The sequence below is a fragment of the Rhizomucor pusillus genome, assembly GCF_041956525.1.
Source record: "Rhizomucor pusillus strain CBS 183.67 unplaced genomic scaffold VTP01scaffold_9, whole genome shotgun sequence".
Taxonomy (NCBI): Eukaryota; Fungi; Mucoromycota; class Mucoromycetes; order Mucorales; family Lichtheimiaceae; genus Rhizomucor; species Rhizomucor pusillus.
Genome location: NW_027192151.1, coordinates 759,884 through 786,605, shown reverse-complemented (window position 1 = coordinate 786,605; position 26,722 = coordinate 759,884). Strand labels below are relative to the sequence as shown.

The following is a 26,722-nucleotide window of genomic DNA, read 5'->3' as shown; positions in this document are numbered from 1 at the left end:
ACGAATCATTACAAACCGAAAAGTAAAGCCAATCTATGGAAGATCGTATCTCGTTTCCATTCCTTTTTTCCTTCGATCATCTTTTTCTTATTTATTTTTCCGAGTGACCTGTTACTATTTCATCATCTTTGTACAACTTTGTCGATCCTGCAACGTTATACAAAGTGAGCCAGCATGATGTCGAGGCAGACTGAGCGGTGGTCCGACGTGAGCATCAATGACAGAAGTTGGCCTTCTGTACCTGGAACATCGACAGAAGCACTGACAATTACGATAGATGAAGGTAACTCTTCTGTCTTGTTATTACTTTAGAACACAAAGAAGATATATTGACTGTGCGGTGCCTGATACCTAGACGAGCGTTCAAGTGAAGGAACGTACCCTTTACCCAGAAACGCTATACAATCTATGCCACAGCTACCATCGAAGGTTAAGACCAAAATCTGGAGACAACATCGTAGTCTGCCTCGTTCCTCTAAATCGCGATATTTGGCATCTATGATGGACAGTTACGACGCTGGATCGAGTCAGACTCTTGTTCCCCCTCAGCCCAAACGATTCTCAGCATGGAGAGCACATACTGATTCGTTTCTTTCCATTCTATCAGCACCATCGAAAATAAGCCGAAACACAACGCAGCATTATATTTTTACACCTCCATCTTGTGAGTCACCACCGACAAAGGAAGCTACATTCAGCGCCAACATCAAATCCAGGCCATCTAAACGTGGCATTTGTAACACAATGACGATAATCGGTGTGGTGGCGCTTATTCTCTTTCTATTTGCTGGATACCCATTGTTTCTTTACATTGCTAATAGGATAAAAGCTCCCTCGTAAAAAAACAGATATGTTACTATTACTATCAGTTACTAATATTGCAATAAATTGCCTTGGCCTTCAATGTTGAATCATTGCAAATGTGAAATAAAATCAAGAGATAATTTGTCTCGAGACGCATGATTAACCCAATGCTCAAAGAGGAAGGGATCAGCCACTCTCGTGGCCTAGGTCACCGTTTGTCCCACAAACAACTTTATCGCCCCAGTTTTTTGTTCGCTGTGATCGATGACAGGAAATACCTTTTTAAATTTGCATTTCGAAAGGGACAAACAAAGGAGGAAAATCCAAGCAGCTGACCAATTCTTAACAAGCTGTAAGCAAATATTGAGACTATAGCTAACAGCGACACTATGTATTAATTTAGAAATGAAAGAAACGAAGAAATGATTGGTAAAAGTCAATTGTTGTGTGTAGCCGTTGAACTTGTAAAGATATAGGAAAGTTCAATCACCAGCCTCGATCTGCTGCTTCATTTGGAAATTTGCTGCATATCACCACTGCTTGCACCGTGAAGCAGTAGCCCAGACCCAGTTTTAAAGTTGTTTCGAAGCACATTAATTGGAGTTGGCACGCATAAAAATACCGATACTCTCCACTTTATGGATCTACTTGGTTCGGTAGACCAGTGTTTAAAACGATTAAATATATTTCGCTGTTATGCACACGCGGTGATGATTTTCAGACATTTGACAGCAAGTGCAACGATTCTTTTTGGGAAACAATGTGTAATTTGACTTGTTTGAGAAGCTGGTGCTCCGCGAATGTTCCTATGACCATTTCGTGTCACCAATGGGCGAGGCATATCTGATGTTTTCTGACCCGCACGCGCATGGGTGGGAGAAGGGAAGCGGGACATGAGGGGAACGGGGCGGAGGTTGATATAGATGTTCGCTATTCTTATTTGTTATCAATGTGGTATGTTCTGCCAGTATGTATGCATTGAGGCGTCGTAGAATGCATGGCAAGTAACGTAGCACTCGCATCCTCGGCAGGATATCCGGAAACAAGCATGCGGTGACACCGCAATCACCAGACAATGAAAGGATTCGCACAATGTGGGGAGTACAGAAACGCAGCGTCAAAACTATTTTGGCCTTGATATGCTCGGAACCAGCCGTTCTGCATAGATCTTTATAAACGGAATGATAGATTCCAAGCTGCAATTATCCTGCATTTCTTTCTTCTCTTTTTCATCCTACTTTTTCTTTGTTCATGGCTACCATCGACTTGCTATCTAGCGATATCATCTTTCCATCCGATTCAAACGAGCCAAAGCTCTCCGCAAATGCTTCGAAGCTGCCGCATCCAGTAGACTGGACAGCGCATGACTACTACAGCACACTACCTCTTCACGAGCTTACCGATTTGCGCAGACTGGAGTCTGTCCCGGAAAAATGCAAACTCGACAATTCGTTCTTTACTTTACATCAGAAGAACGACTCGGCGGTGTTTCTGGTCTTTCCTGCAACGAAATCTCCTGCTGCTACTCCGGTCCCGCCGGATATCCAGCAGAACCTGCGAGCTGCACTCCGTGGTGCACTTGAACTTGTTGAGAATGATTTACAACGCAACCATCAAGAGTTTAGACCGGTTTGCGACTGGAGCTGGAAAGATGACATGGTGGTGCCGCCGACATCACTGCCTCCTCCTCCGCTTCCTCCGAACCGTGCCATTAGTGCCTCATCTGCTGCACGCAAGGGCGTAGCATTACCTTATTTGCAAAACAAACGAAAACCAGAGAGTGCTTGGACTGCACTCAAGAACAAATTCCTCAAGGCCCATGCCTTTACTGCTTCTACAATGTTGCACATGCGCCCCAAGTTCTGCAAACAGCGTGATTCTCATTGAAACAACATCCGCATCCATTATTACTACTTTGCAAAAGCCTGAGCCGGTTCTCCAGGACATATGCAGCTCGTTATCGCATCTTTTCTTTTTCGACATCCGTAAGAACAGCTTACTGCCTTTTTACAACATGAGTATACCCCGTCATCCTGCATTTGCATCTCGCTATCATGTATCACTCCAAACATGTCTAATATATGCCATTGTAAACCTCCTTTACAAGAACACAAATTCGTTTCAAATAAACATGCCTACTCCATCCATTTCAATCAATATCATTCTATTGGTTGCTCTTTGCAGGTTGCCTTTTTCGATGGCTCCCAAAACAAATTTACGGAACATTCGTTCCGGGACCCAGGATGCGCCTCAAAACTCTTTACGTTGGCGTTTTTCTTCTTTCTCAAACGTTTTATGTCTATTTTTGACAACCTGCGGGTCGCATGAGTGCCTGAATGTTTAGCTGCTTACAACGCCGCAAGTTCAATTTGGTCACGCTAACATTAGCTGGATAATTCTTCATGGATACGAGTCAGGGGTCCCCAAAACGAGTGAATGAAGTGGGTATGAATCGATCACAATGATATGTATAGACATAGGTCGGCTGCGACCCGGCTAATACGGTGGCATCAGTGCCAGTAATTTTCTTACATCAACATCAGTCAGAACTCTTCAGAGAACTTGGTGTTAATGCGTGCTTTCATATGCTGGCAGCAAAAATTCTTTTATTAGGAGGAACTATGACGTTACTTCCATACTTGTGCTCCAAGCGACTGCAGCGAGGGAGCCCATCCTTTTAGGAAATGCATTCAAAAATTTCATCAAAATTGATGTTTTCTATAGCTTTTATAGTGCAGAACGTGGAAATAATTGAAATCCTTTGCTGTTTCAAGCTACAAATGTAAGCTAGTATTTCCAAGCTAATTTTGGCAAGAATTTGAAGCATCCGACTTCATGCTATGCTCATTTCCTTCGTCTGTAGTGCCTGACAAAATCTAAGCGGGGTCCGCCGATTGGCAAATTCGGGGCATCTTTCCACAAACGCGTACAATAGCATGGAGAACAATGATCGCTCCACGAAACGACTAAAACTATCGCTGGAGCCGGACATTGGGCACTCTGCGGTAGACATTAAAGACAATGGTCAGGAGATCTACAAAAGGTACTTCGAATTTTGCTTGCATTGTAATGAATCTCAATAACGAATACTTCTTTTCTATAAACAGTGAACCTTCGCTGTCCGAAAAATTGATGCAGAATGTCGATAGGATCTGGTTCGAGAGAGGCGACTGGCGAGATATTTCCGAAGAGAGTTTGGAGCAGTCCATAGATAATGGTTCTCAGGAAGCAGAGTCAGTGGACGCCGAAGAAGTCGAACCTCCAGCACCGCATCCAGAATTCGATATCATGAAATTGCGTGAATTGGTCGTCAATAAGCTATTGTAATTACTCGAAATTTTGCAGCGACGTTGGCTAGCAATAACAAATGCATACAATATTAAATAGTTACGCAAAGAGCGAAATCGATGTCGCCCTGGATGTGATCAATATTCTGCTGGCACAGAATCGATTAAACAATCCTGAGAAGGAACACGTCTTACCACTGTCGGCAGGATCTTTGCAAGCAACATACGTAACAAAGCCGCGACCTACGCCGAAAGCACAGCTTGAATCTGCACAACTCACTTTAGGACTTAAACGGAAGGTTCGTTGACATTACTTGTTCTCCTTGTAACCTTGTATAGCCGGTACTGACATGTCTTTTTACAGCAACAAAAAGCCGCTTCTGAGTACTTGAAATCAAGTGCTGCTAATTTAAAAAAGATGGTTCAAGAAGAACAAGGATTTTGGCAGGATGCTTTGGAGCTACGTCGTAATAACTGGTTGATGCAGTCTGGTGCCGTATCCAATATGGCTGCCGCCGGCAGCGCAACTTCATTTTTGGTCAGATATGGATATACAGACTGTAAGTCAGGATCTCAAAGCGTTGTGTGAAGTTAGCAAATATTAATGGAATCATGCAGCGGGCTCCGAGTTCAGTGAAGCGCCTATCGGTGAATTAGGACGGCAGGATGATGAAGCCCGAGCATCACTGGTGCTGCCACATACAATCTCACGCAGACTAGTGACCAATGTGGCAAAGAGCAGGATTGGAAGGATAGGCACGAACCGCGATCCATCAGAAGTCATTATGGGAATAGGCAATGACAGCAGCTCCAAAGAACAATGTATGTATTTTATAAACTGTTCATCAGAAATTGCAATGTAATAACTCGCACATTTTCTTTAAATTAGCATCCATAGAGCCGACGGCCCTGTTTGCTAAAGGAAAAGATGATGATATCCTGAAACGTTTGGCAGATGCAAGAGCTACAGTCTTTGATTCTGAACTCTATGCAGCGGTAATGAACTCATGTGACGTACTGATGACATCCGTACTTAAACCTTTATCTAGGTACTATCAGAAGCACAAACTTTGGCTAATGATAATGATATTCGATTTGCAGACGATAGCATAATCGTAACTGTTGATGGGCAGATTGACTTGGCCATTCAAAGAGAAGAGCAACGTGAAGACACTTCAGACCATATACCCACCAGTCAAAACTGGTCATCCTCTCAGATTGCCGGTCGTATGCTTGACTTATCCCTAAGATTACTGCTTTTACAACGCCATCGACTCAATATTTGGAAGAGCCGTGCAAAACTTCTTTGTCCTAACAGGAAGACGCAGTTGCTACTGGCTTCTATGGAAAAGCCCTCGCAGACATCACAAAGTGCACCAACCTCAGGCCTCAGTAATCGTTTGCAACGTATCCAACAGCCAGCACTGAACGTGGCATCTTCTCGGAAACAACAATCTCCTATCCCGATCCTTTCGCCAGCACTCTCATACTGTAAATTTTGGGTTTTGTTCGACAGAGTACGGCATTTGATTTACAAATATGTCGACCCGTTCACTGGCGAAGGAGGTGTCAACGTTGCCGTGCATTATCAAATGCATGGATCACCACGTTCCGCCAAAAATCAGCAGAAAGACATATGCTCGTACTACCCTGGATTCGGCGATGTGGCAATCAGTCTCAATATCAGTATCATGAAGGGTCAGTTCTTACTATTCTGGTTGCGACAATCTGGAGAGATCACTGTGCGGCTACCACAAGGCCTAGTGACGTTGATTAACATTAGCGAGTTCCAAGCGCTGTTGACAAGGGAGATCAGTTTGATCTGCTTACGCATGGTTTGCGATGCTGCAAACGATATCATAAAACGATCACAATCGTTCAAGGATGCAACAGCTAGCGAGCAAGCAAAGTCACTGTGGAAGGTGGATGACATTGAAGAGACTATTAACGGATCGATATGGTGGGCTCTCGGTGGCGAGGATTCTGCGCATGTTTGGCGTAGCATGTAAGTGCATGTTTGATCCATTGATTCCACCAAAGCAACCATGTATATTAATTCGATGGTCACAGACACGTTCAACTCCTGCAAACTACAACCGACGATGGTCTCCCAGGTTATCATCTTCAATTCCAACTACGCTCCTCGACCTTATCATCCGGTCACCCCAATCTTCCCTCTATCACTCGCAATATCTTACTAGCAAAGTCATTAAATGGAGATACCAGTGGCGAAGGCGTGCTGTCATTTAGCGACAAGGTGAAGAAGATGGTCAAAGAACTCGTACATCAGGCTACGATCTCTGGGCAATCAACGAAAATAGCAACATAGAAATTGGGGAAAATGCAATGGACTTTTTCTTTTCAAATGTACAGATGATAAATAAACGAATAAAAGCAGGAATATAAACAAAAGATTGCAGTTTACTCTACTGAAACTCTGACAACCATCGCCTGATTTCGCCGCAGAGTGTTTTTACCGTCAAACAGGGATACGAGATCATTCAGACATCCATCGTACAGAAAATCCTGATCATTCGCAGGCGGCATAACGATGGAATCCTTGGATGATGGTTTTATAAGAATGGGTGCTGTGGACGTTGTGCCGCTTACGAGCATATTCATAGCGATATCTCTACAGTTCGGATGATCCTCCAAGTATCTGGTGATTGTGTCGGGCAGCACGCAGGAGTATGCGAGGAGCCAATCTGATTTTAAGAACATGGCATTACCAACGACGAAACTGTATTCGTTGTTGTCCATGGAGACGCTGTATTTAATGGGCGACTTGGAAATGCGCTGATGGTTGCCTGCCCGGAATCCGACAACGGCATTCTCGTTTTGTTGCCAAATCTTGTAAGCAAACTCCATGTCATCTTTTGATATATCGACCTACAATGGTGATTTCTTTAGCTTCCTGCGAATTCATAAGGGCCATATGCTTCTTTTTCTGTCGTCCTTACGGTATCATCTACAATAAATACTGATGTTGCGGAAAGTCCTTGTATTGGATTGAAACGATTGTTTGGTGTAGGGAAAGGCTGGTCCACAATGATCATCGGCCTCTTTTGCCGTTCTATCCAACGCTTCATGCCATCTGAAATGGTACCTTGATTTACAATGAATATGCGATCGACCAACCTAGATCCTGAATAGTGTCGTAGCTTGGACATGATACGGGCATCGTCGCCGCTGCTCCGCTTCAGTGAAAAGATGACACTGAATTGGTTCCTTCGTCGATATTGCCGGCCATAGCTCTCTTTGATAGATTTTTCGCAAACATGTGTTATCCGATCTGGAGCAAGTTCTTTGCTCGATAGTAGACCGCCTGCTTCCAGTTTTGACTTGGATTCCCTCAGAGCACGCGTCCACAGACTGAAGGCGTTTCCGTCAAAGTTTTGTCTCCATTCTTCGTTCTGTAAAAAGTAAAAGTTCCATGGCTTGATTTCGCTTGTAAAATGAATAACTTTGGCCGTGTTTTCCAGAATGTAGCTTTTAACAAGCATAGACATATGCTATACAATTTCAGTTTCGTCCTCCCAATTTTGTCTCGCTACTCTCATCGCTCTTACCATGAATTTCGGCATGACATTGTAGTTTCCAGGCAAATAGTACACGGACTCGTTAAAGTAATAGTTGAGGAAACCTTGGTCGCCCCTGTTGTAGCTTGGGGCGTCTTCGTATGACTCCAGCATCTCCTTATATGTTCTCTCGGATGGTTCCGCGACGAATACTCCCGTATTCACTGCACCTCCCAGATCCAACACCGCGGAAAGCTGTGGGTAGTCGAAGAGCTCATCCAGCGGCTACAGTCACGTTAGTACGCGCTTCCATGTCTAATTTTTAACCGCGTCGTACCTGTAGCACCATTGTATCGGCGTCAAGAAATACAACCTACAAGCGAAAAAAGAAAAATCACGGATGTTAAAAACGCACTTCCACAAGTGCTATGCAACCAACCCACGCACCTTCTCATAATCCGTTAAGCTCCATAGATGCAACTTTGAGTATCGGCAGGCCTTGTTGAACCCTTTACGGGAAGCCTTTTTCGACTCCCAAGGGTATTTGATCTAATCCGTTTGCGGCATGAAAAAAAAATTATATTGTGTTAATTTCCCCGAGGACACTATTGATTTAGGTTAATAATTAGTGTACCTGGTCGATTGCGACAATTTTTGCACCTAGATACTCCAGCTTGTCTCTCGTTGACTCTGAAACTTCGGGAAGGACGAGCACGATAATATCATGCTCCGTCTTTGCTTTATTGACGAGAGAGTGGACAAGCACTTGCGTTGCATCGGCCTATGTAAGAACGACGAAAATCGACCGTCATTAGTCTTTTGTCGTGTAACACACAACTTGAAGGGTGTATCTGAACTTGCCATCACATCATCGCACAAAAATGTAGCGTAAGCATATCTCGATGACTCGGAGGGTGATGAAGGAGGCGAAAATACTCGGTTGTTTACATGCCCTGTGTTCTCGACAAGGTCTGTCTCAGTTTGGGCCCAGCCCAGCTGCGTCTTGACAATAAACATGAGAGCGGCAGCGCACCAGACCGAGACGATGGCTACAAAGAACCGCCATTTGTTTTTTGGACTAAACATACAGTGTATTTACGAGGAGCGAAGGAGAGGATAGCAAGAAGAGAAGAGAAGAAAGCAGGAAAATAGGGAGTCGCTGCTACCGTAACAAAACAAGTAAAATCTCTTTCGGGTGCTGAAAAAGCAAAGGTCTCATGCATCATTGTTGCTGAAATCCCAGTATTCGATGATTTTTTGTGCAACGGTGATCTGCGGATCTTCGGTGACGGCTTTTACCCTTTGCAGATCCCACATGTGGCCACACCGTAGACCCGATCTTGCAAGGAGCTACTGCATGGCTGCATACGCCTGCAGCATATTATCTTCCAAAGCCTTTAATCTTTTCAAGACCTCAGCGCCGTAGGCGATCGTGATAACAGAAACGAAAATGCCGGTAGCTGCAAGCGTCGTACTACTTGCGATAACGATCGTATCGATGTCAAATGTCAGTATGTAGAACAGCTTCAGTCCGAACTCCAACTCTAGAAAAATGATATCGATTGCCGTAATGATGCGAACGTGGAGTCGAAAAAGTGAAGAGTGTTCCCAGTAGAACCGAATTCGTGGTTGCGGCGGTTTTCCGGCCACTTCTATGGGCCGCAGCGGGATAATATCTTTTCCAAAGTAATACAAGACCGGCTTGATTTCGTAGTTAAAAACACATATAGGTATAAGCGATAAGGCACAAACAATGCCTGCGCCTGCTGTGCTAATAAACAATACAGAATTAAGTAACGAAACGAAAAGGTTTAAGGGGAGATGAAAAGCGAATGCTATTGTTACTTGTACTTACATGAACGATTCTCGTAACAGCAGTAATTTTGGGTCTGGGTTGGTCAATGCCAGTACAATGGAGAGTATAAACACTGAGGAGGATTGATATCATTAAGCATTTAATACCTTCTTCAGTGTGCTGTTACGAGTGCAAGCTTTTATTTTACCGCTGATGGATGCTATGCCGACAGTGTCAATCCGCCGCCAAAATATGCCTTGAAGAGTGACAGATACAATAGTGGGCGTCGTTGATAGGACAAGAGCCCACACTGGTGGGAGATGCCGCTTGAGAACCATGTACAGCACGATAGGAATAAGTGCGTTCATAAAAGTGATGTATGCGATGCGTCGAAGGACCAGCCTGCACTGCCGTTTGGTAGATAGAATGGAATCGAAATCGTCGGCGTCTGCGGCCGCGGATTGTTTGCTTGTTTCCAAAGGTTCCCGCCCCCGGTTGCCTTCTTTGTCACCTTCAGGGACAAAGTGCTCCACAGAAGAAAAAGATGATACATTATCGCTGATGTTGTCTGTACTTGTACCCGTGAGTTGGAAAGAATTGTTGCAGTAATGATATTTAATAACAGTTGCACCGTAGATTGTGATTTCTTTGCCCGATTTTTCGTGGAATGAACAATCGCAGCTGCCATGCTTCTCTTCTGAACTTGGCTCTGTAGCCATTTGCGTTTTCCCTTTTACAACAATTATCTAAGTTAGAAGAAAGAAGGAATAAAATAGATTTTTCTTTACTATTTGGAAAGGGATGAGATGTCCCTGACTATTTTTTAATCCTTTGACTGCTGCCAGCCAAAAAGTCAATTTTGTGCTTCTTTTTGCGATTTTATGATTCTCAGATATTTATGATTATTATGGGCGCTATTCGATAGTATATCCAGTAACAAAGCTTGTTTAATTAACAGTGAGAGTTATTGATATGCTCTGGCGATACCATGCATATGTAGCAGTTGTATGATTGCTGTTCGGGATGGCTGGAGTACATGGTTAGAAACTGTATTAGAAACAAATAACAGGTTTCCGTCAACCTGGTCATCTCTGCAAATACTGCACGCCCCATCTTTTATTGGCTCTCTTTTAGCAGCAATTGAATATATTAGGTAAAATACTTCAGAAGACAAATACTCGTTTAATCTGTTCTTTTTAAATATCCGAGGACCAGAACATCTTTTGGTAAAAGTACACGTAAGGAAGAAATAAGAGTGAGGTTGATACTATAGCTAGTAAGAGATACGTAAAGAAAAGGAAAAAAAAGGAGTTAAGCAGGCCGGCTGCAAACGAAAAAGGATTAAGAGGATTCTACGGCCGGTTGAAGAGGGAGGATATTTGAAATTCGAGGATACAGTAGTTATGTAGGTAGGTGAATTTTTTCCCTTTTTTGCACGTTACTTTTCTTCGTATTCGGCCTTCTCGAGGGAAACATCTTGGTGAGGCTTGGCAACACCACCCTTGTTCTTGAATGCCCACGCAGAACCGCTGAAGACATAGTCCATTTCTTCGAGAGATCGGCCCTTGGTTTCTGGGTAGAAGAGGAAGACGCAAATAGTCATAACGACACAGCAGCAGCCAAAGAAGATGTAGGTGCCCCAGGTGATACCGGCCAACATGGAAGGCACAATTTGCGAGATAACAAAGTTCATGAGCCAGTTTGCAGAGGTAGTGATGGAGGTAGCCTTGGCACGGATGTTGAGAGGATAGATTTCTGCAGGGTAGACCCAGCCGACGGGACCCCAGGAGGCAGCGAAGCCAGCGACGAAGATGTAGATCATAACGATACAGAAGTAGGAGGCACTGACGTTTCCGCTCATGTCGACAACCTTTTCCCCGCTAGCAGGATTGATTTCGATAGAGGCAGTACCACCCATAACAGCACCGCAGAGGATCATAGCAGCACCCATAACAATAGCACCAGTCATGAGAGTACCACGGCGGCCGAGTTTGTCAAGGAACAGGATAGCGGGTAAGGTGGCAATCATGTTGAGGACGCCGTTGACACCAGAGGCAATCAAAGATGCAGTCTTGCCTTCAACACCAGCTTGCTGGAAGATCTTGGGAGCGTAATACAGGATAGAGTTGATACCGGTAAATTGCTGGAAGACTTGGACAAGAACACCGAGGAAGAGTCTGCGACGGACTTCCTTCTTGAAGAGTTCGGTGTAGCTGGTAACTGAGACACGCTGTTCAAGTTCGACTTGCTGGCAGATATCGTTGTGCTCTTCAACGACGTAGGGATTGGTTTCATCACCGTCTGCGTGCAATTTAGCCAGAGTGCGAAGAGCTTCCTCCTTGCGACCCTTCTTGACCAACCAACGAGGAGATTCAGGCAAGAACAAGGAACCAGTGACAAGGATAAGACCAGGGCCAAGCTGGATACCGGTGGGGATACGCCAGGAAGCACTGTTGGTGTATTTCTCGGTACCGACGCTAACCCAGAAAGCAATCATCAAACCAACAGTAATCATAAGCTGTTGGAGCGAGATCAAACGACCGCGAATTTCCTTGGGGGCGATTTCGGAAATGAACAGAGGAACGACCATCGAAAGTGTGCCGATACCAAGACCACCGACGACACGACCGACAATCATCATCGCGAAACCGTTCGCACCGGTTTGAATAGCGACACCAATGATGAAAACGATACAGCCGACAAACATTGCCATCTTTCGACCAAAAATTTCAGCAGATTGACCTGTGTGGCACAAGGTTAGGCTTAATAATTCTGACAAAGCCAGGGAGGAAATTATGGAAACTTACCAGCAAACAAGGAACCAACAAAACAACCCAATTGCAAAAGACCAGAAAGCATACCCGTTTCAAGGGCAGTCAAGTAGAGACGACCCTTCATTTGCATCATGAAAGGATCCATGGTAAGAACGCCCTAGGAGTCGGAAAAGTTCGGTTAGTAATTGATTGGAATCATATGTAATTCGTTTTTCTAACTTACAGACAAATAACCGGTATCATAGCCGAAGCAAATACCGCCAAAGGCTGCGAATATTGAGACAAAATATACACGCCAACTAACAGCCATTAGAAGGTGAGGGGAAAGTGTGTGAGTTGAGGAGAGGTAAACAATGCGACAACTGGGACCCACGTTGGATGCCTTTTTATACGAAAACCATGGAGCCACCTGCTTCATACGGGCGGGCGGAGCAACAACCAAAATAAAAAGAGGACCACGACGCGGGGAGCGTGCGGGTTGGTGCAACCTTTCGTTCCCGATCTCTCTAGTGGAACCGGGAAACAATTGTGGAGAAGGCTCAGATTGCCTTTTTTAGAACATCCGTCCAATCAATACACTTCTCTGCCAAGCGGAATGGAGAAAATGGTATTTGTGGGGTCCCACAGTATCTTTCGGTATTCGCTTGAAGCGCAATTTCCGCAATCGTGTATCCCTGAAAGCTCTCAACCGAAGAGCTGGTTCGTCTTGAAGCATACCAGATCAAATGAAAAAAGGGCTCGGCAAATCGTGGTAACCATGACTTTTCCAGTTGCTTCTCGTGTCTTCAAATGTGGCAATTTCTTGATCTCTTGTGCTGATTGGTTGGGACATATACAACCGCTCAAACTCAAAGGAAAAAAAAGAAGGGACCACTCATAATCCGATGAATTTTTTTCTAGCAACAACTGCCCTCCAAAAACGCCGAGACTCATTCGATTCGTCTAATTTCAAAGCAATTCCTCTTCAACAAAACTCAGCTATATTCCTGGCTGATCACTGATGCGAACGACACACGTCTCATATATGCATATTTGCATCGATTCGTTGCTCAGGGTTCGCCGATGGTGTTTACAAAGCAACAACAGGGACCAAAACGAAGTGACCCTGAGACGTGGGAGGAAGCGGTAAACGGGAATGCCAGACGGGGACCTCGTCCAAAAAGGGTGAGACAGGTTTACAAGCAGGTGCTTCCTTGTAACACCGTGAGTACTTTTCCACTGGCGCTGTTCATCTTGGAAAAGGAAGAAAGGTCAAGTGGAAGATGTTTGCGCCCGGTAACGGGGTCGGGACAACAAAGTTCGCAGTGGCCACATCTCTGAGCCCAAAAGTATCGGATCATGACAGTGGTTAGTGTGGAGTCAAAAAGCATTAACGTTGAAAGGTAGCCAAGTCCAGAAGAATTCAAAGAACGCATGAGCAGGGAGCTTGCTTTGTCTGCTGACTCACAGCCACAGTGATACGGTTTGTTCCATTCTCTGTCCATAGCAGTATCTGACTGCGCGGTCGGTGCTTTTACGCCAGCCATGCCGCGGAATTACTGAAAATTCTTCAATATTCCTTTGAATTTGAAGCGCCGGTACATTCTAATGACCCGGGAACTCGACCGAAGGAAGTTTCAATGCTATGCAGTCTGTTTGTGTGTTATTGTTTTCTAATCGTATTACTGGCGACAAGGTGGAACTATTTTCCCGCTCACATGACCACTGCCGAGCACTCTTCGAGCGCTGTTTAGGGGTTGCCTTCGAAGGCTACGGGTAGGTTGCTGGATATGTCGGGTGCCGATATCGTATATCCGTGGGAACGCACTTTGACTGTTATACCATTCACTCTGTCCCTAAAAGTAAAAAATGACGGTTGCATTCTCCCAAAAATGCGAATTTGCGCTTTCCAGGCATGGATACCGCGCATTGACAAAGCAAGTGCTACACACTGTTGATGAAGACTAATGTACACTTTTTCCCAAAAGTAATGTCGCATTTTGTGAAATATTATAATACATTTATACACCAAAACTGCAAATTGCAGCGACATTAATTTTTGGAAAAAGTGTATTCTTAAAATATCAATCAGTGCTTGTAAAATATAGCTTCACGTGGACATGAACCGCAGCTCGCTTCTGCTTTGCGACATCGTAGGTAAAATCATTTCAAAATATCCTTATAATTCAAGCACTTGCTCGTATCAACAGTTTTGAAAGATGTTCACAAAGAAGGATTCCACGCTCTATTGTATTACTCATACTGCCGGGCTTAGGTCATCGATTCCATCAGCTAAACTGCTTTCTTCCATGAATTTCAGCTTCTTCCAAGTTACAATGAAATCACAAGGTACTCCATTCTTCTGCGCAGCAATGTGCTTTCCAATCTTCCAGCCAATAACTGTGGCACAACTCGTTTTTTATATGACTATTATCAATGAGCATCATCCAAACCACTGCAAGATGAGTATTGCGACAAATATTATAAGATGATCTTTTATATCGATTAGCCCAGCTTTTCTACATGCTCACTCAATATTTCATTGGCAAGCAGATGCTATTAGAAACCGCTTATTTGTTCCCAGGATAAGCAAGACATTGAAACTTTTATATTTTACTAATGGGTCCTCAATCGTTTCTGGTATCATCTCCTGCTGGCTAATTTTCAACTGAAAAGACTATCTTTCGTATCAGAAACAATAATAGTTCAACTTTAAAAGTCATTTGTTGTACCAAGCTATAGCTATGTATTAGAAATAACAGGGATAGAATTGTTGTTAGAATCTAAATGAAAAGATAATGGAAGAAAATATGAATGTTCTGACTTGGCGACAGCGATCAACGTCCAGTGCTCTTGGAACATCCGACATGGAACTACGCATCGAGATTTACCAATATTCATGCTCGCCTCCGGACGACGCATCCACGCTGCATACCATGGGCGCCAAGGAAAAACGGCAAGGTAGCCTCCGCATTTCGAAGCCGATAGCTTACATTGGTATTCTCAAGTTTTGACATTTTAATGCAACCGCAATAATAGATACAACTACGTAGTTCTGTCTACCGGTCCGATCAATCACTTTGTTTGTCTGACTTGAGCGACCGATCAAGAGGCAGATTGATAGGCGACTCCCAAGATATCAGGTATAGAAATGGGTCAAGACTCAGGATCTAGTGCTACTCAATCCGTCATCGCTTTGTTTCCATGGGGTATGTCGCAGACAAGGCATGTCAATTTTACAAAGTCGACCTGGACTGAACCGACAATCTTTTATCCATCGAGTATCGCTCGGATGATGGTAATGTAGTTTACGTTGGTAGCTGGGTTTTCAGCCACCCACAATGTACACGAACCAGAACTTGCTACGTAGAATCTTTTGATCCACAGACTATGGTGGTACACACCCAAAGAAAGAATAGCCTGCATAATGCCTTGGGAGATGGCACAAATACAAGGAAAAGGGCTCCGCAATGTCTCTATCCCAAGCAATGCAGATATTCTCGAACTAAATAAGAAGCGACGCTAAAGACACCTTCTTTGCTACATAGCATAAGGTGCGATAACAGCAGTAGCAGATGTAAAGATGTCTTTTTGTATGTCTCAAGCACATCTAGATGTCAAAATTACGTGTGATGAAACTTTGTACATGCAGCAGATGGGCGCAGTAGCAGCCTGAGCCAAGCTTTTTTTCCCTCCTTCCTTCATCATCCCACTGACATCCGAGGAATGTTGGGGGGAATGTTGGTGTTGCAATGGTCTTGAGAAAGATGAAAATTGGGTGCAATGTGTTTCATAACAAAAAGCATATGACCATACGGAGAGTCTGTTGCACAAACAAGATCGTAAAGACTATTAGTTTGCATCAGGTGCCATCATCTACGAAGCCCCATGATACATATTCAAGTATGACGCGGCTCTCGTCAACTATCGCGATCCAGCCAGCAACGATGTAACAAAACTGCTTATTATTCATGCTTCTCCCGTCTCCCTAAAACCTTTCTCTCCTTGGTTTTTTTATTTTTATTTTTGGACTATAATAATATTGTGGCAAAATATATGAAAAATAGAATGGCATAGTTTCAATGAAGATGCAAAACAAAAATAAAAGGATGTACACAAAGGAAAAGGATAAGCAGAAAGGAGAAATGGGTATACTCAATTAATCAATTCGTCTACTTCATCTTCATCGACATCGTCAAGATCGATGTCTAAGTCAAGATCGTCTTGATTTTGTATGCATGGGCGAAACGCGGAGGGACAAGATGGCGAAGATGGAGATGAGGGGGAAGAAGCCGAGGATTGTTTGTGTCGCCCGATCCACTGTCGCAGCATCTTTCGCGCAAAGATCTTGCCACGCAGTCTGTCTGCAGTCTGCCGCAATTTGTCATTTTCGGCTCTGAGCTCCTCGACCTGCCGCTCCAGAACTGCATTTCGTTCTGATAGCTGTGAGATCATCTCTCGCATTTCATTCTGCAGCTGATTTTTCTTTTGTCTGTACTTTGCTGATGCAGCCTTGTTTCGCAGGCGGCGCTCCTGTAAAGACAGCGGTGTATGCTGCTCCTGCTGCTGGTGTGATATGTGCTGGTGCTGTTTGGATGATGCCGTGGTGGTAAACGATGCGACAGAGTGCGGTGACGAAGGCGGCGAGTGGTCGCGAGGCGACAAAGGCGGAGAAGAACCCGGGTGGCGGTCAAATGTCTTGTAGTTTGACACGGGTGGCGACGGTGGGAAGACGGTTGCGGTGGTGATGGCCGAAATGGACATTGGAGGGTAATCTCGAGAAGCCATTGCAGAAACAAGGTGGCGAGCTAAAGTAGGGCACGGGCAATTTCAAAGGGGGTATTTATGCAGTGGAGATGGGTGCACATTTGTTTGTGCGTAACGTTTATGTTCAAATTGAACCTTGTCATGACAACCCTGCATCCATGCATGACATCTGTTTTGATGATGCTTTCCGTTGTCAGATTGCTTTTGTTTCCATAAACAGTTCTCTCTTCCACGTCAATGCATGTGCGCTGCATAAATGAAAAGCTTCGACAACGCTCATTTTAATTCAAGTGCACTAATGGCAAAACATGTATTAAATATTTTTCTGGGATCTCGGCTGCCGCTTCTCAATATTTGGGATTCGACGAAGCTAACAATGTACAACCCATATGACATGTTTATTCATCATCGACCACCTGAAAAGCTCCGTTCAATGTGCCGTTGTTCGCCGCTGGTCTAATGTTCAGAATGCGCGAGAGCACCTGATATAATTCCACGTTCCAGAATGGTTTCAGCAGACTACCGCGAATATCTGCAAATATCGGTCCACGAGCAACAAAGATAGCCCGAGACTGCGGATCCAGATTGTCATACCCGTGAGTCCCGTTAGGGAACCAGGCTCCTTTGTGATCTGAAGACTCTCGGCGGGTGATCAGTCTCCAGCCTGCCTCTGGCAACACAATGAGTGGCGGGATGCGTGCGTTGTGACTATAATGGAACCGGGCGGGAAAGTCTTGCTTTTTGTACACCTTAAAGTGGCCCACGTTGTTCTCTAGTCTCTGGAATGCGCGGTACAGCTTCTCAATGTTCTCTTCCGTCTCGGATCGCAGTCGAATTTCCAAAAGCGGATCGGCTTCAATAGTCTCTATAAGGCTAAGCTCCTCTGCTGTCAGCTCGTCATCGTAGTATATAGTTCGCGAAACATCAAGAGCAGACATCCCATGGTCGCTCACTAAATGTATGTATAAGATACATGGCGGACATCCCAGCCGTCTACGTGACTTGACCCACCTACGAACACATGAACAATGTCTGTCAAATTTCGAGCAGCAAGGCCCTTTAACAGCCTGCCCACGCTGGCATCTGCCACCCGCAGCTGTTTCAGAGTCTTGGTGTGCCGTAGCTGTTAGCGTTTCCTGTTATCATTCTATTTTCGAGCGCACTTGCCTCGTTCGCATAAGGACCATGTTTATGTCCAGCCTGATCGATCTCTGGCACATAGACATTGATGATCTGTGGGCGCACATGTATCGGCAGGTCGAGCCACTCTAGAGTCTGATCAATCTTTGAGTCAAATTTGACGTTATCGGCGTAGGGGATAGACAGCGTGGGACGTAAGCCGTTGAAATCAGTACTGCAGCCGGGCCACATGATGGTTGCGGCGCCTCTGCCTTGCCGCACAGCCGTGATCCAAATCTACTAGCATGCAGGCGCAAATGTATGGAAAGTCATCATGTAAATCATTTCGGCAACTATCCCACGGTTCAAATCGCTGTTTACCGGTTCGCCTCCCCACCACTTGCTATCCCAACTGTGTGCCGGGTCCTTGTAATTGAATGTATCGTTGAGGATCGGATCGTAGAAATAATTGCTGATGATTCCGTGCGATTCGGGATACAGTCCGGTGACGAGAGACCAATGGTTAGGAAACGTAATAGGCTAAAAAAACGGTGATGCAAAGATATCAGCTAAAATGGAACTTGACATTCTTGGCGCAGAACCGAACGTTACAGGAAATGAAGGCGTCATCCATCGTGCACGCACGCCTTGATCAGCTGCTCGCGGAAATTACAGAGTTTTATCAGGAGAAACAGGCCAATGAACCTCTCTTATCTGCACTCACCCAAGTCTTTCAAGTTGGGTGTCATGGATAAATCCAGATCGTGATTGACCACACCGTCGAGAGAAATCATAACTACCGTAGGATAATAATCGTGCGTGCCATTGTTGTAAACGATATCATGTTTGCCGTGCTTCGTCTGTCCTGCCGTGTAGCTCCACGCCACGCCTGCAAAGTACAGCACGAGCATTATGAAAGTGATTTTGATAATCATGAATTTAATCCTTCTAGCGTCTCTCTGCGATAAAAGTTGGACTATGTTTATTGCAGTGTATTTAAATGACTATCATCCACCCCCTTACTTGGCTATCCTCCCTGTTACGTCCGACAGTTTGCGTTGGCATGCCAACAGCATCGTAATCGCCGCTACTTCCATTCCCGTTGGCTTGCCCTAAGAGAGGCCTCCTGGCAGACTCCTCATCGCGCGCATTCTCATTCATGACTTTGCAAAACCTGTTTATGCAAAAAGATGATACGTTTCCCAATGCTCGCACCCAAAACGATTCTTACGGAGTTCGAAGACACTTATGCCTCCAACATTGGCGTTGCATATTGCATGTTGGATTCGTTGGTTAAACCAGCCCAGGAGATAGGCGAAAGAGGTGGTATGACTGGCGGCGTACCGCCTCAGGATACCGCTATATCACACGAGCAACAAAAATGAGACATGGGAACCCTCAATGTGCAGTAGGATACAATCAATCCCACAGTAAGTTCTCATGTCAGGAATTCCATTGAAAACAATATGCAACGCATTGTTTTGCATTGATTAAGAGATAGCAACAATCAACGTGCCAGGGAGATCAAAGCTAATCCATTTTGTGCAAGCATGAAAAGGTGAAGCAAAGTGTGATATTGAAGAAAGCCGGGTATCCACCTATTCATCAGGAAGAGTACGACGAGACCTGCATCTGAAGGAGGAGCCATCTGGCTCGCCGAGAGCATGGTAACGGTAGGCTTCAAACAACTAAACAAATCGAACGATATATTAGTCAAGAACTGTATCCGTGCATATTGAACTGTAAAGAAAATACCAAATCGCGGGTACAATCCAATTTCATAATAAATGGATCGTTTTCGATGACTGTTGCTAGGAAGGTCGGTTGTATCAAAGGAAAGCGAATAAACTGAATAATTTCAGCCAAATCTCCTTGTCTGTCATCTGCAATGCCGTTACTGTCTTTGGTGCCATCTTTTCCCTCTTGTTCTTGATCTGTGATTTTCTGCTGCGTGGCAGGATATTTTGCCCATTCCATTAAAGCTTCGTACAGTTCCTCTTCTGTCGGGAGAATACCCTCTTCAATCTGCATCGCCTTCTTAACTACAGCAGCTTTGGCTTCAAGCCACGACGGTTGCTTTATCAGTGTCGTCAAGTTTCGAGCAGCAAAGTCCAGACAAGCAGCGCAAGTCTTTTCGCAGTCATACATATCTAGCGAATGTGTAAGCAGCGTTCCATCCAGGATATGGCATCGTCCTCTCACTTTACCTGCCCAAGACCAGATATTCCATACATTTGTTTCATTGATCTCTTGTCGCATATATCGCAAAGCTTCTTCCCTAACCGTGACCATCTGGAATTGGTCGGCTGCCTCCAAAAGATCTTGAGCATCTTGCACAGAGTGAATATTTACATTGAATGTGTAGCAATATTGTAACAGTCGAGAAAAGATTTCAGCCGAGACGCCTTGGACGTCAATCACGTTTTCAAAGGATTCACGCATGCCGCTCGAGAAAAGACCACGGAACCACGGTGACATGGCTGCAAGGATATTCTTGTGGCCACGGAAAAGTCGTTCTTTCGAGTCGCAGTCTTGCACTCGGAAATGGATATCTGAGAATTCGGGTGAATCAAAGTAATTTGCAAATGGAGAACGCCCAGGAGCCGCTACAGGTGGTATAAGATCCACCTCGCTTTTGAGAATGGAGATATTGATTGAAAGCGACGCTTGGTTTTGATTCAGGAAAGGATCAAGGGTATTCAGTGGAGCTAGAGCGTCCTCGCCCCATTTGGTATGCTCTGAATCAATATAATATTTTTAGCGTGGAAAATTCTTTTCTTTTCTTCCCCTATAAAGCCTGCCTACTTTCACTGAACCAAACTGGGTGAAGTCCTAGCATTATAAGTCCTCATGTTAAACACGGCATCAGATGCATACATTATGCATTGTATTTGTATCTTACGTTTTCCAACGCCGAAGTCATTGTAATAATTGGAAGGATTCGTATTGTGGACCTTGAGAATCAGCTGTACCTTTTTTCGAATTCCTCTAAGGGACCCAGGACTGGTTTCATGCAGTTTCACGAACAGCGACAGCATCTATTCATGCCTTGGCGTTAGAATAAAATACTTGCTTATCATATATGATGTTGTCTTGTTACATTGGGGCTCTTGGGTCGTCCTTTGTATAGCTGTGTGGAAGCGAAACAAGCGTGCATAAATACGCAAAGCAATAAAAAAACTACAATGGATGCGGTGGAGGAAGGCACAAACCTTGATAGTCCTACCGCGGATCGTTACTATCTTTGTTGCTTCTTCCTAATTCCTAATAATACGTCTATCTACCATTTCAGGTCATCAATGTAAAGCGGTGGGCTGGAATACTCTGTGCATAAGCATAGCTTTGACCAGTCGGGTATGCGCCAATGGCAGCTGTGCGAGGTCTTTATGAATCCCACTGCAAGGAGCTCGAGTCAGGCAAGGTTGTGGCAAAGTATGCCTTTGCCGTGCACTTTGGGTACATGTCTCCTGCAACATGCGTACCGTACGAACGTTCGTTACCTTCATTCATTTCGGTGATTCCGACTCTGCGCTTTCAGCGGAGAAGGCAAGTCAAAGAGGAAGGAGAACCCGAAACAAAGTTGAAAGTGGCCTTTTCCGCGTTACTGATACCCTAGCAGAAGAACAAGAACAACAACACGAACGATGGAAGGTTTACTGCAACGCAAATCGAAACCAGCCAAAGTGAACATGGAGGATGAGGCTGAATACCTCGACGAAGAAGGTAAGTTCTTTAGGTTGCCCTTTTTCTCGACAATCGAGACTAACAAGATGGACACAAGAACAGGAAAAACTGATCCAGGAACTGCGAACACAAAATGAGAACTCGAATCTCACGATCCAGGCAAGTAGCAATATGCTGCGAGCTTGAGGATGCATCAACCTAACGGAAAGCTTTGCAGCGAGGTATTATTATCATAGCACTTCTTGTATCATGCATGTAAGGTTCCAGCATACAATCGATTCGTGCGAGCAAAGATCACGCGTTGATTTTGAAACAGATATGCTATCTTTTTGCACGACCTATATTATCCAAAGTCGGTTTTGGCTGCACCTAGGATCCCAATGCCTTTTGTTGGATACATAGCCACGTTCAACCCGGCGCCTGCCACTTCAGCCACGACGAGCATTATTTCGATTTATGCCACAGTTTACACGTTCATCCGAGCGAGTCGTTTGAAGCCTACCGAGGTGTTTTGGGCAATACCTGCACAGGGCCGTGGAATTGACAAGATAAACATCATCCCAGCATTGATTGCAGGAGCCTTTGCATCCGTAGCACCAGTCCTAGCATTGTACGATTCAGCATCGGTTATCGAGATTTTCTTCTGGTGCATTCCAATACTCGTTGAAGTTATGTGTATCTCTGCAATCCGCATGATGCTTCAAGTGGAAGGCAAATTGGAAGCTCTCGACAAAGCTCGGTACAGATTCAAAGGCGCTTGAAGCACAATACAAGAAGACATGGTGTATTCAATGGGCTGCTGTCTATCGTGTACATATTGTAGTTATGACTAACAAAATTAAAATCACATCATTCCTCGTCCTCATCATCCTCCTCGTCCTCCAATGATAACAGGTAGGAATCGTCGTTGCGATATGTCTTGTGAACCATCATGAGAGCCAACAGTACTGGCAAATGGATCAAACTTCCAAAAAACAATTGACGAGCCGTCTTTTCGTCACTGATTGAGACAAGATATATCAGTACAACAATGTCCCTCCCACCAACAGTTCCTTGCCGTAAATACCTTTTCTGCCAGAATTTGTATGCCCCGTAGATGAGAGTTGCGTTCACAACCGATGAGTCGAGCGCGAACCACCAGGAAGTGAGATCCAGATAGGGTATGCTTAAACTTAGAGGCACCATTGCCAAGCTATGTCGCAGAGCAACCCGAGCATTCAGTTTCGGGTCTGTCACAGCCATCATGCGGTATCCAGCCTTGGAATAATCTGCTCTCAAGTTCCATGCCAGCGCGTTGAAGTGAGGGAACTGCCATGCATACAGGATACCGCCAAGGACCCAAGCTCCAGGCTCGAGTCCATTTGTAACAGCTGTCCATCCCATCATGGGCGGGATTGCGCCGACAATAGCGCCCACCCACGTGTTGGCGATCGATGCTCGTTTCATGGGTGTATAGATACATGTATACAACAGCAGATTGCCTGCTCCTAGGGCGGCTGTAAGCGGGTTTACCATCGTTGCGAGCATGCTCACACCAGCTGCTCCTGTCAGGATGCCAAAGCTGAAGGCATGAAAAGATGATAGCTGCCGTCGTCCGAGCACGCGATTTCGAGTTCGCAGCATTTGTGCGTCGTAAGGTACTTCAATCCATTGGTTGATGGCGTTGGCTGATGATATGCAGAGAGTTGTACCGACTGTGGTGTACAATAGAGTTGAAACAGTGGCTGCACCAGGCGCTATCGCATATCCACTCATAGTTGTAAGGGCGACGAGGAACGCTAACTTTGACTTTGACAGTTCCTTGTATAGTTTTGGAAGTTGTTTCAGGGAGGGCGGTAAAATAGGTTTATGTTTTGTAACGCGGTTCTGCTCCAGAGAATCTGGTTCGGTGTTGTGTACCACTGTTGCATGTCGGGCAAAGACGAGATTGTATCGAGAAAGAGGTTGAATGGCGAGTGGCCTACTGGACAAGCACGACCGGCAAGCTGGACGTGTACTGAGCGAGAAAGATGCCAGCTGTGGATTCCGCGAACGTAGAATATGTTTGCTTGCAAACAGAATGCTGCGCCTGGACCGTGCTGGGAGCATTGCCTGTTTGTGGGCCGTTGGAAGTATCAAGGCCCCATTGTCGGGGTATTCATATAGAGATCTCTAAGCCTCTACGATTGCTTAAACGTATGAAACGGTGATAGAAAGAACGCAAGCTATGATGGATACATTTAACCATAAATTTTCATATCCTCAAAACTAGGAATGCTACGCGGATTTAGCAGAAAATACTTTAAAGTAGCAAAGTCAAACAGCACGCCAAATGCTGCTTGTCACGACAAGTTGACAAGCATAAATACCACACTTTATATGTTTCTTGTCCAAAACACACATTTTGAAGCAATTTGACAGCTCTCTTTGAGGGAGCAAACACATACGCAGAACTCTTACAAAATTGTATATATTACGGACTCGGACGGAACATATCGTAAGTAAGTCACGTGATTCTGGACAAAAAAGTACGCGAGACCAGTTGGCAGAATCTACTGCATTTTTATAGACAGTTTACCTTTGGAAAGAAATTAATAAACATTCTTCTCGAATTAGAGTCCATACACACTTGCCATTTCGGGCTTAAACTTGCGACAGTGCGATGCCAGCGCTCCAAATAACGCAAAATGTCTCTCAATGAGTAAAGTTTCGATATCGGAAACATGGATCACGGCTTACCGATATACTAAGCAAATACTAAACCCATCCGGGTCCGGCATTCGTAGCCGTGATTTGTAGCTTAGGCCGGACAAACGGGCCAGGGCGACCATTGCCCGACCAGATAGATGTAGCGATGTGGAACATATTTTTGCAGGCGTTCGTGTCTCTATTCCATAATATGCCACAGTTCTTGCATACTTGCAAACCATGGTGACGCACGCCGTCTGCAGTACTGACATTTTTCAAGCTCCTCCCTTGGCAATTATGGCAAATCTGATGTATTAACATGGCTTTAGAAGATGTTTGAGAGGGATTTTGCAGTTGCCAGTTACCTGCGACGTTAAGTATTCATCAATAATTACGACCACCAGTTCTCCACGAGCTTCTCGTCGCTTCAACATGCGGTCAAGCACACCAACGAGACCAGGCCGATGACCCTTCATTGGGACATTATCTTTGCCGAACATTCCATTGCTAAATACCACTAACGGCAACTTCCCTTCAGATTTTGGAGTGAACTTCGCTTTTGCCCATTTCTTCTGTTTCATATCAGGCTTATTCTTGTCTTCTTGTAGAGTCGATCTCACTGCAGATTCATTTTGGATGTGCAATCTGGAAGTCCGCGCTGGAAACTTAGCCAGTTGTTCTGAAATATTGGTACGTCTTATTACCTTATTCCTGTAAGATCCCTCCGTTTCCGTTTAAATAGCTTTCTCCTTCGATTTTGCTTTTCCCGTTCCCGACGGTTTCTCCTCCTGTGTTTTCTCTTCGCAGAGTTGTATTTCTTTCCTCCATTAACGATGACATTCACTAGTTCTTCTTGTGCCCTTTGTTGCCTTGATATGCTCTGAATCTTCTCTCTGCGTCATTGTCGAAGCAATAGAATGTGAATAGGGTTTCCAAGTGTAAGAAAAGATACCGCACGTATTCACTGTATCGTGTAATGTCTGTAGTCTTTGCACTCGGAAAATTGGATTTGATCTTCTCAATGCCATTTCGCCTTCTGGCCTTCTTGAGGTTTTCGTTCCTTTTCGGCGATCCTGTCCATTGGTAATACTCCCTCGAAGACGAACGTCGAATTTCATGCTCTGTGTTTTGAGCACCATATGCAGCTTGGAAAATATCCCGTCTCCGGGATCCAGAGCGCAGGGCATGAAATAGTTTTGGATTTCTTCTTCTTTGAAATCTGAAAGTCCTAATTCCATCCCGGGACTTGTTGCAGGTCTTGCGAAATGTAATGACAACTGGAAGCCATTGGTTGTGACCATGTTGGTAAACATGCATTCTTCGCTGCTAAACAACGCATAAGAAATTATAAATCACTATTACACTAAAAATCCACTTACGAAAAATCGATACAGATTGAAATCAAGCACAGTCTTGAACGTATTGGTTTTTTGTTGAATGTGTTACGGAGGTTCCCAACTGAAGATTTGTTGCCAAACTTGCTGCATCGATGTCCACAAACCGCCAATGCAATGATGGTTGTGGCGTCAGAGCAAATAATTTTGGCAAAGTCTTTCAGATCTTCTCGTTTCCCTGCTCGTGCTCCAGTGTATACTGCAATAGTATAAAACGCAACGCAGGAATGAACCTTCCAGGATTTCCCGCCATTTCAGTTGTTGTGTATGGTTCAGGAATATAGCCTTTTAGCGAGATTTGTATGGTATGTATCGCTAAGATAATGTCGAGATCACAGTCTTCTTGTAGCTACTCCGGTATTGTGGGATTGCCTCCGGCAAGATCTTTGTAAATATACTTGTTAGCTAATTTAGGTGCAAGATTGTTCGATATATTCTTTACGGGTTAACAGTTAACATAGATGCTTATCATGAGACACAACACTTATGTCGCCTTACTGGTATAAGTCTTTGGAGCTTGGATATGACGAATTTTTCCACTCTGTCCTGGAAATGTTCGACGATCATATTGCTATACGTAGTTTGGAGCGTTTGGCAAGCCCAAGCAAGCGGATTCGCGTATCCTCGAATGCTTGCTTGCGTAAAGATTGCCGAAGGATATTGCGTTTTGAAGCGATCCCAACAGTTGCGGATGTCATTAGGCATCTTGTCATTGGTGTTTGTTATTTCCATATCCCATCACGAGCTGGGATACGGAATAGAAAAATGTCTGTGAAAAGACATAGGCCGGAATCGCATTGTGCGCGTGCTCCACAATGTAAAAATTAACAAAGATCATCACTCGAACAATGACATTCCGTATGAAGGATGACAGTTGTTGGATTCCCTTCTGTAGCTGTTCTTGATAATCTTCTTTAACAATTCCTGACAGGGA

General features: G+C 44.6%; 13 protein-coding genes across 13 annotated transcripts; 5 read left to right on the top strand and 8 right to left on the bottom strand.

Moving 5' to 3' along the window:
- Window positions 1–2,055: 2,055 nt before the first annotated feature.
- Window positions 2,056–2,691, top strand: VTP01DRAFT_10815 (uncharacterized protein; the record flags this gene model as incomplete). The annotated part of the gene is made up of 1 exon (XM_069379219.1): window positions 2,056–2,691. The coding sequence occupies one exon, from the start codon at window positions 2,056–2,058 to the stop codon at window positions 2,689–2,691; it is 636 nt and encodes a 211-aa protein (XP_069239215.1).
- Window positions 2,692–3,740: 1,049 nt separating this feature from the next.
- On the top strand, window positions 3,741–6,420 carry VTP01DRAFT_10814 (uncharacterized protein; the record flags this gene model as incomplete). Its single annotated transcript, XM_069379218.1, has 8 exons — window positions 3,741–3,847; window positions 3,912–4,127; window positions 4,192–4,390; window positions 4,456–4,651; window positions 4,710–4,913; window positions 4,981–5,087; window positions 5,141–6,096; window positions 6,162–6,420. 8 exons carry the CDS (start codon window positions 3,741–3,743, stop codon window positions 6,418–6,420), a joined length of 2,244 nt encoding a protein of 747 aa, XP_069239214.1.
- Window positions 6,421–6,512: 92 nt separating this feature from the next.
- VTP01DRAFT_10813 (uncharacterized protein) lies at window positions 6,513–8,695 on the bottom strand (the record flags this gene model as incomplete). The annotated part of the gene is made up of 7 exons (XM_069379217.1): window positions 6,513–6,980; window positions 7,052–7,603; window positions 7,661–7,894; window positions 7,947–7,982; window positions 8,057–8,158; window positions 8,244–8,390; window positions 8,471–8,695. 7 exons carry the CDS (start codon window positions 8,693–8,695, stop codon window positions 6,513–6,515), a joined length of 1,764 nt encoding a protein of 587 aa, XP_069239213.1.
- A 129-nt stretch (window positions 8,696–8,824) lies between these two features.
- Window positions 8,825–10,123, bottom strand: VTP01DRAFT_10812 (uncharacterized protein; the record flags this gene model as incomplete). Its single annotated transcript, XM_069379216.1, has 4 exons — window positions 8,825–8,909; window positions 8,964–9,380; window positions 9,465–9,537; window positions 9,613–10,123. The coding sequence occupies 4 exons, from the start codon at window positions 10,121–10,123 to the stop codon at window positions 8,825–8,827; spliced, it is 1,086 nt and encodes a 361-aa protein (XP_069239212.1).
- Window positions 10,124–10,427: 304 nt separating this feature from the next.
- Window positions 10,428–10,813, top strand: VTP01DRAFT_10811 (uncharacterized protein; the record flags this gene model as incomplete). The annotated part of the gene is made up of 3 exons (XM_069379215.1): window positions 10,428–10,443; window positions 10,572–10,642; window positions 10,688–10,813. 3 exons carry the CDS (start codon window positions 10,428–10,430, stop codon window positions 10,811–10,813), a joined length of 213 nt encoding a protein of 70 aa, XP_069239211.1.
- Window positions 10,814–10,842: 29 nt separating this feature from the next.
- VTP01DRAFT_10810 (uncharacterized protein) lies at window positions 10,843–12,488 on the bottom strand (the record flags this gene model as incomplete). Its single annotated transcript, XM_069379214.1, has 3 exons — window positions 10,843–12,146; window positions 12,212–12,335; window positions 12,402–12,488. The coding sequence occupies 3 exons, from the start codon at window positions 12,486–12,488 to the stop codon at window positions 10,843–10,845; spliced, it is 1,515 nt and encodes a 504-aa protein (XP_069239210.1).
- Window positions 12,489–14,967: 2,479 nt separating this feature from the next.
- VTP01DRAFT_10809 (uncharacterized protein) lies at window positions 14,968–15,171 on the top strand (the record flags this gene model as incomplete). Its single annotated transcript, XM_069379212.1, has 1 exon — window positions 14,968–15,171. The coding sequence occupies one exon, from the start codon at window positions 14,968–14,970 to the stop codon at window positions 15,169–15,171; it is 204 nt and encodes a 67-aa protein (XP_069239209.1).
- A 1,141-nt stretch (window positions 15,172–16,312) lies between these two features.
- Window positions 16,313–16,945, bottom strand: VTP01DRAFT_10808 (uncharacterized protein; the record flags this gene model as incomplete). The annotated part of the gene is made up of 1 exon (XM_069379211.1): window positions 16,313–16,945. The coding sequence occupies one exon, from the start codon at window positions 16,943–16,945 to the stop codon at window positions 16,313–16,315; it is 633 nt and encodes a 210-aa protein (XP_069239208.1).
- Window positions 16,946–17,322: 377 nt separating this feature from the next.
- On the bottom strand, window positions 17,323–19,204 carry VTP01DRAFT_10807 (uncharacterized protein; the record flags this gene model as incomplete). The annotated part of the gene is made up of 7 exons (XM_069379210.1): window positions 17,323–17,876; window positions 17,936–18,032; window positions 18,092–18,340; window positions 18,425–18,583; window positions 18,656–18,699; window positions 18,768–19,002; window positions 19,067–19,204. The coding sequence occupies 7 exons, from the start codon at window positions 19,202–19,204 to the stop codon at window positions 17,323–17,325; spliced, it is 1,476 nt and encodes a 491-aa protein (XP_069239207.1).
- Window positions 19,205–19,641: 437 nt separating this feature from the next.
- VTP01DRAFT_10806 (uncharacterized protein) lies at window positions 19,642–21,553 on the bottom strand (the record flags this gene model as incomplete). The annotated part of the gene is made up of 9 exons (XM_069379209.1): window positions 19,642–19,731; window positions 19,799–20,193; window positions 20,251–20,781; window positions 20,849–20,875; window positions 20,946–21,081; window positions 21,144–21,173; window positions 21,256–21,265; window positions 21,328–21,439; window positions 21,544–21,553. 9 exons carry the CDS (start codon window positions 21,551–21,553, stop codon window positions 19,642–19,644), a joined length of 1,341 nt encoding a protein of 446 aa, XP_069239206.1.
- A 134-nt stretch (window positions 21,554–21,687) lies between these two features.
- On the top strand, window positions 21,688–22,488 carry VTP01DRAFT_10805 (uncharacterized protein; the record flags this gene model as incomplete). The annotated part of the gene is made up of 4 exons (XM_069379208.1): window positions 21,688–21,766; window positions 21,825–21,886; window positions 21,945–21,982; window positions 22,044–22,488. The coding sequence occupies 4 exons, from the start codon at window positions 21,688–21,690 to the stop codon at window positions 22,486–22,488; spliced, it is 624 nt and encodes a 207-aa protein (XP_069239205.1).
- Window positions 22,489–22,576: 88 nt separating this feature from the next.
- VTP01DRAFT_10804 (uncharacterized protein) lies at window positions 22,577–23,815 on the bottom strand (the record flags this gene model as incomplete). Its single annotated transcript, XM_069379207.1, has 2 exons — window positions 22,577–22,727; window positions 22,794–23,815. 2 exons carry the CDS (start codon window positions 23,813–23,815, stop codon window positions 22,577–22,579), a joined length of 1,173 nt encoding a protein of 390 aa, XP_069239204.1.
- A 648-nt stretch (window positions 23,816–24,463) lies between these two features.
- VTP01DRAFT_10803 (uncharacterized protein) lies at window positions 24,464–26,520 on the bottom strand (the record flags this gene model as incomplete). Its single annotated transcript, XM_069379206.1, has 5 exons — window positions 24,464–24,700; window positions 24,760–25,013; window positions 25,239–25,720; window positions 25,774–25,987; window positions 26,271–26,520. 5 exons carry the CDS (start codon window positions 26,518–26,520, stop codon window positions 24,464–24,466), a joined length of 1,437 nt encoding a protein of 478 aa, XP_069239203.1.
- Window positions 26,521–26,722: the final 202 nt, after the last annotated feature.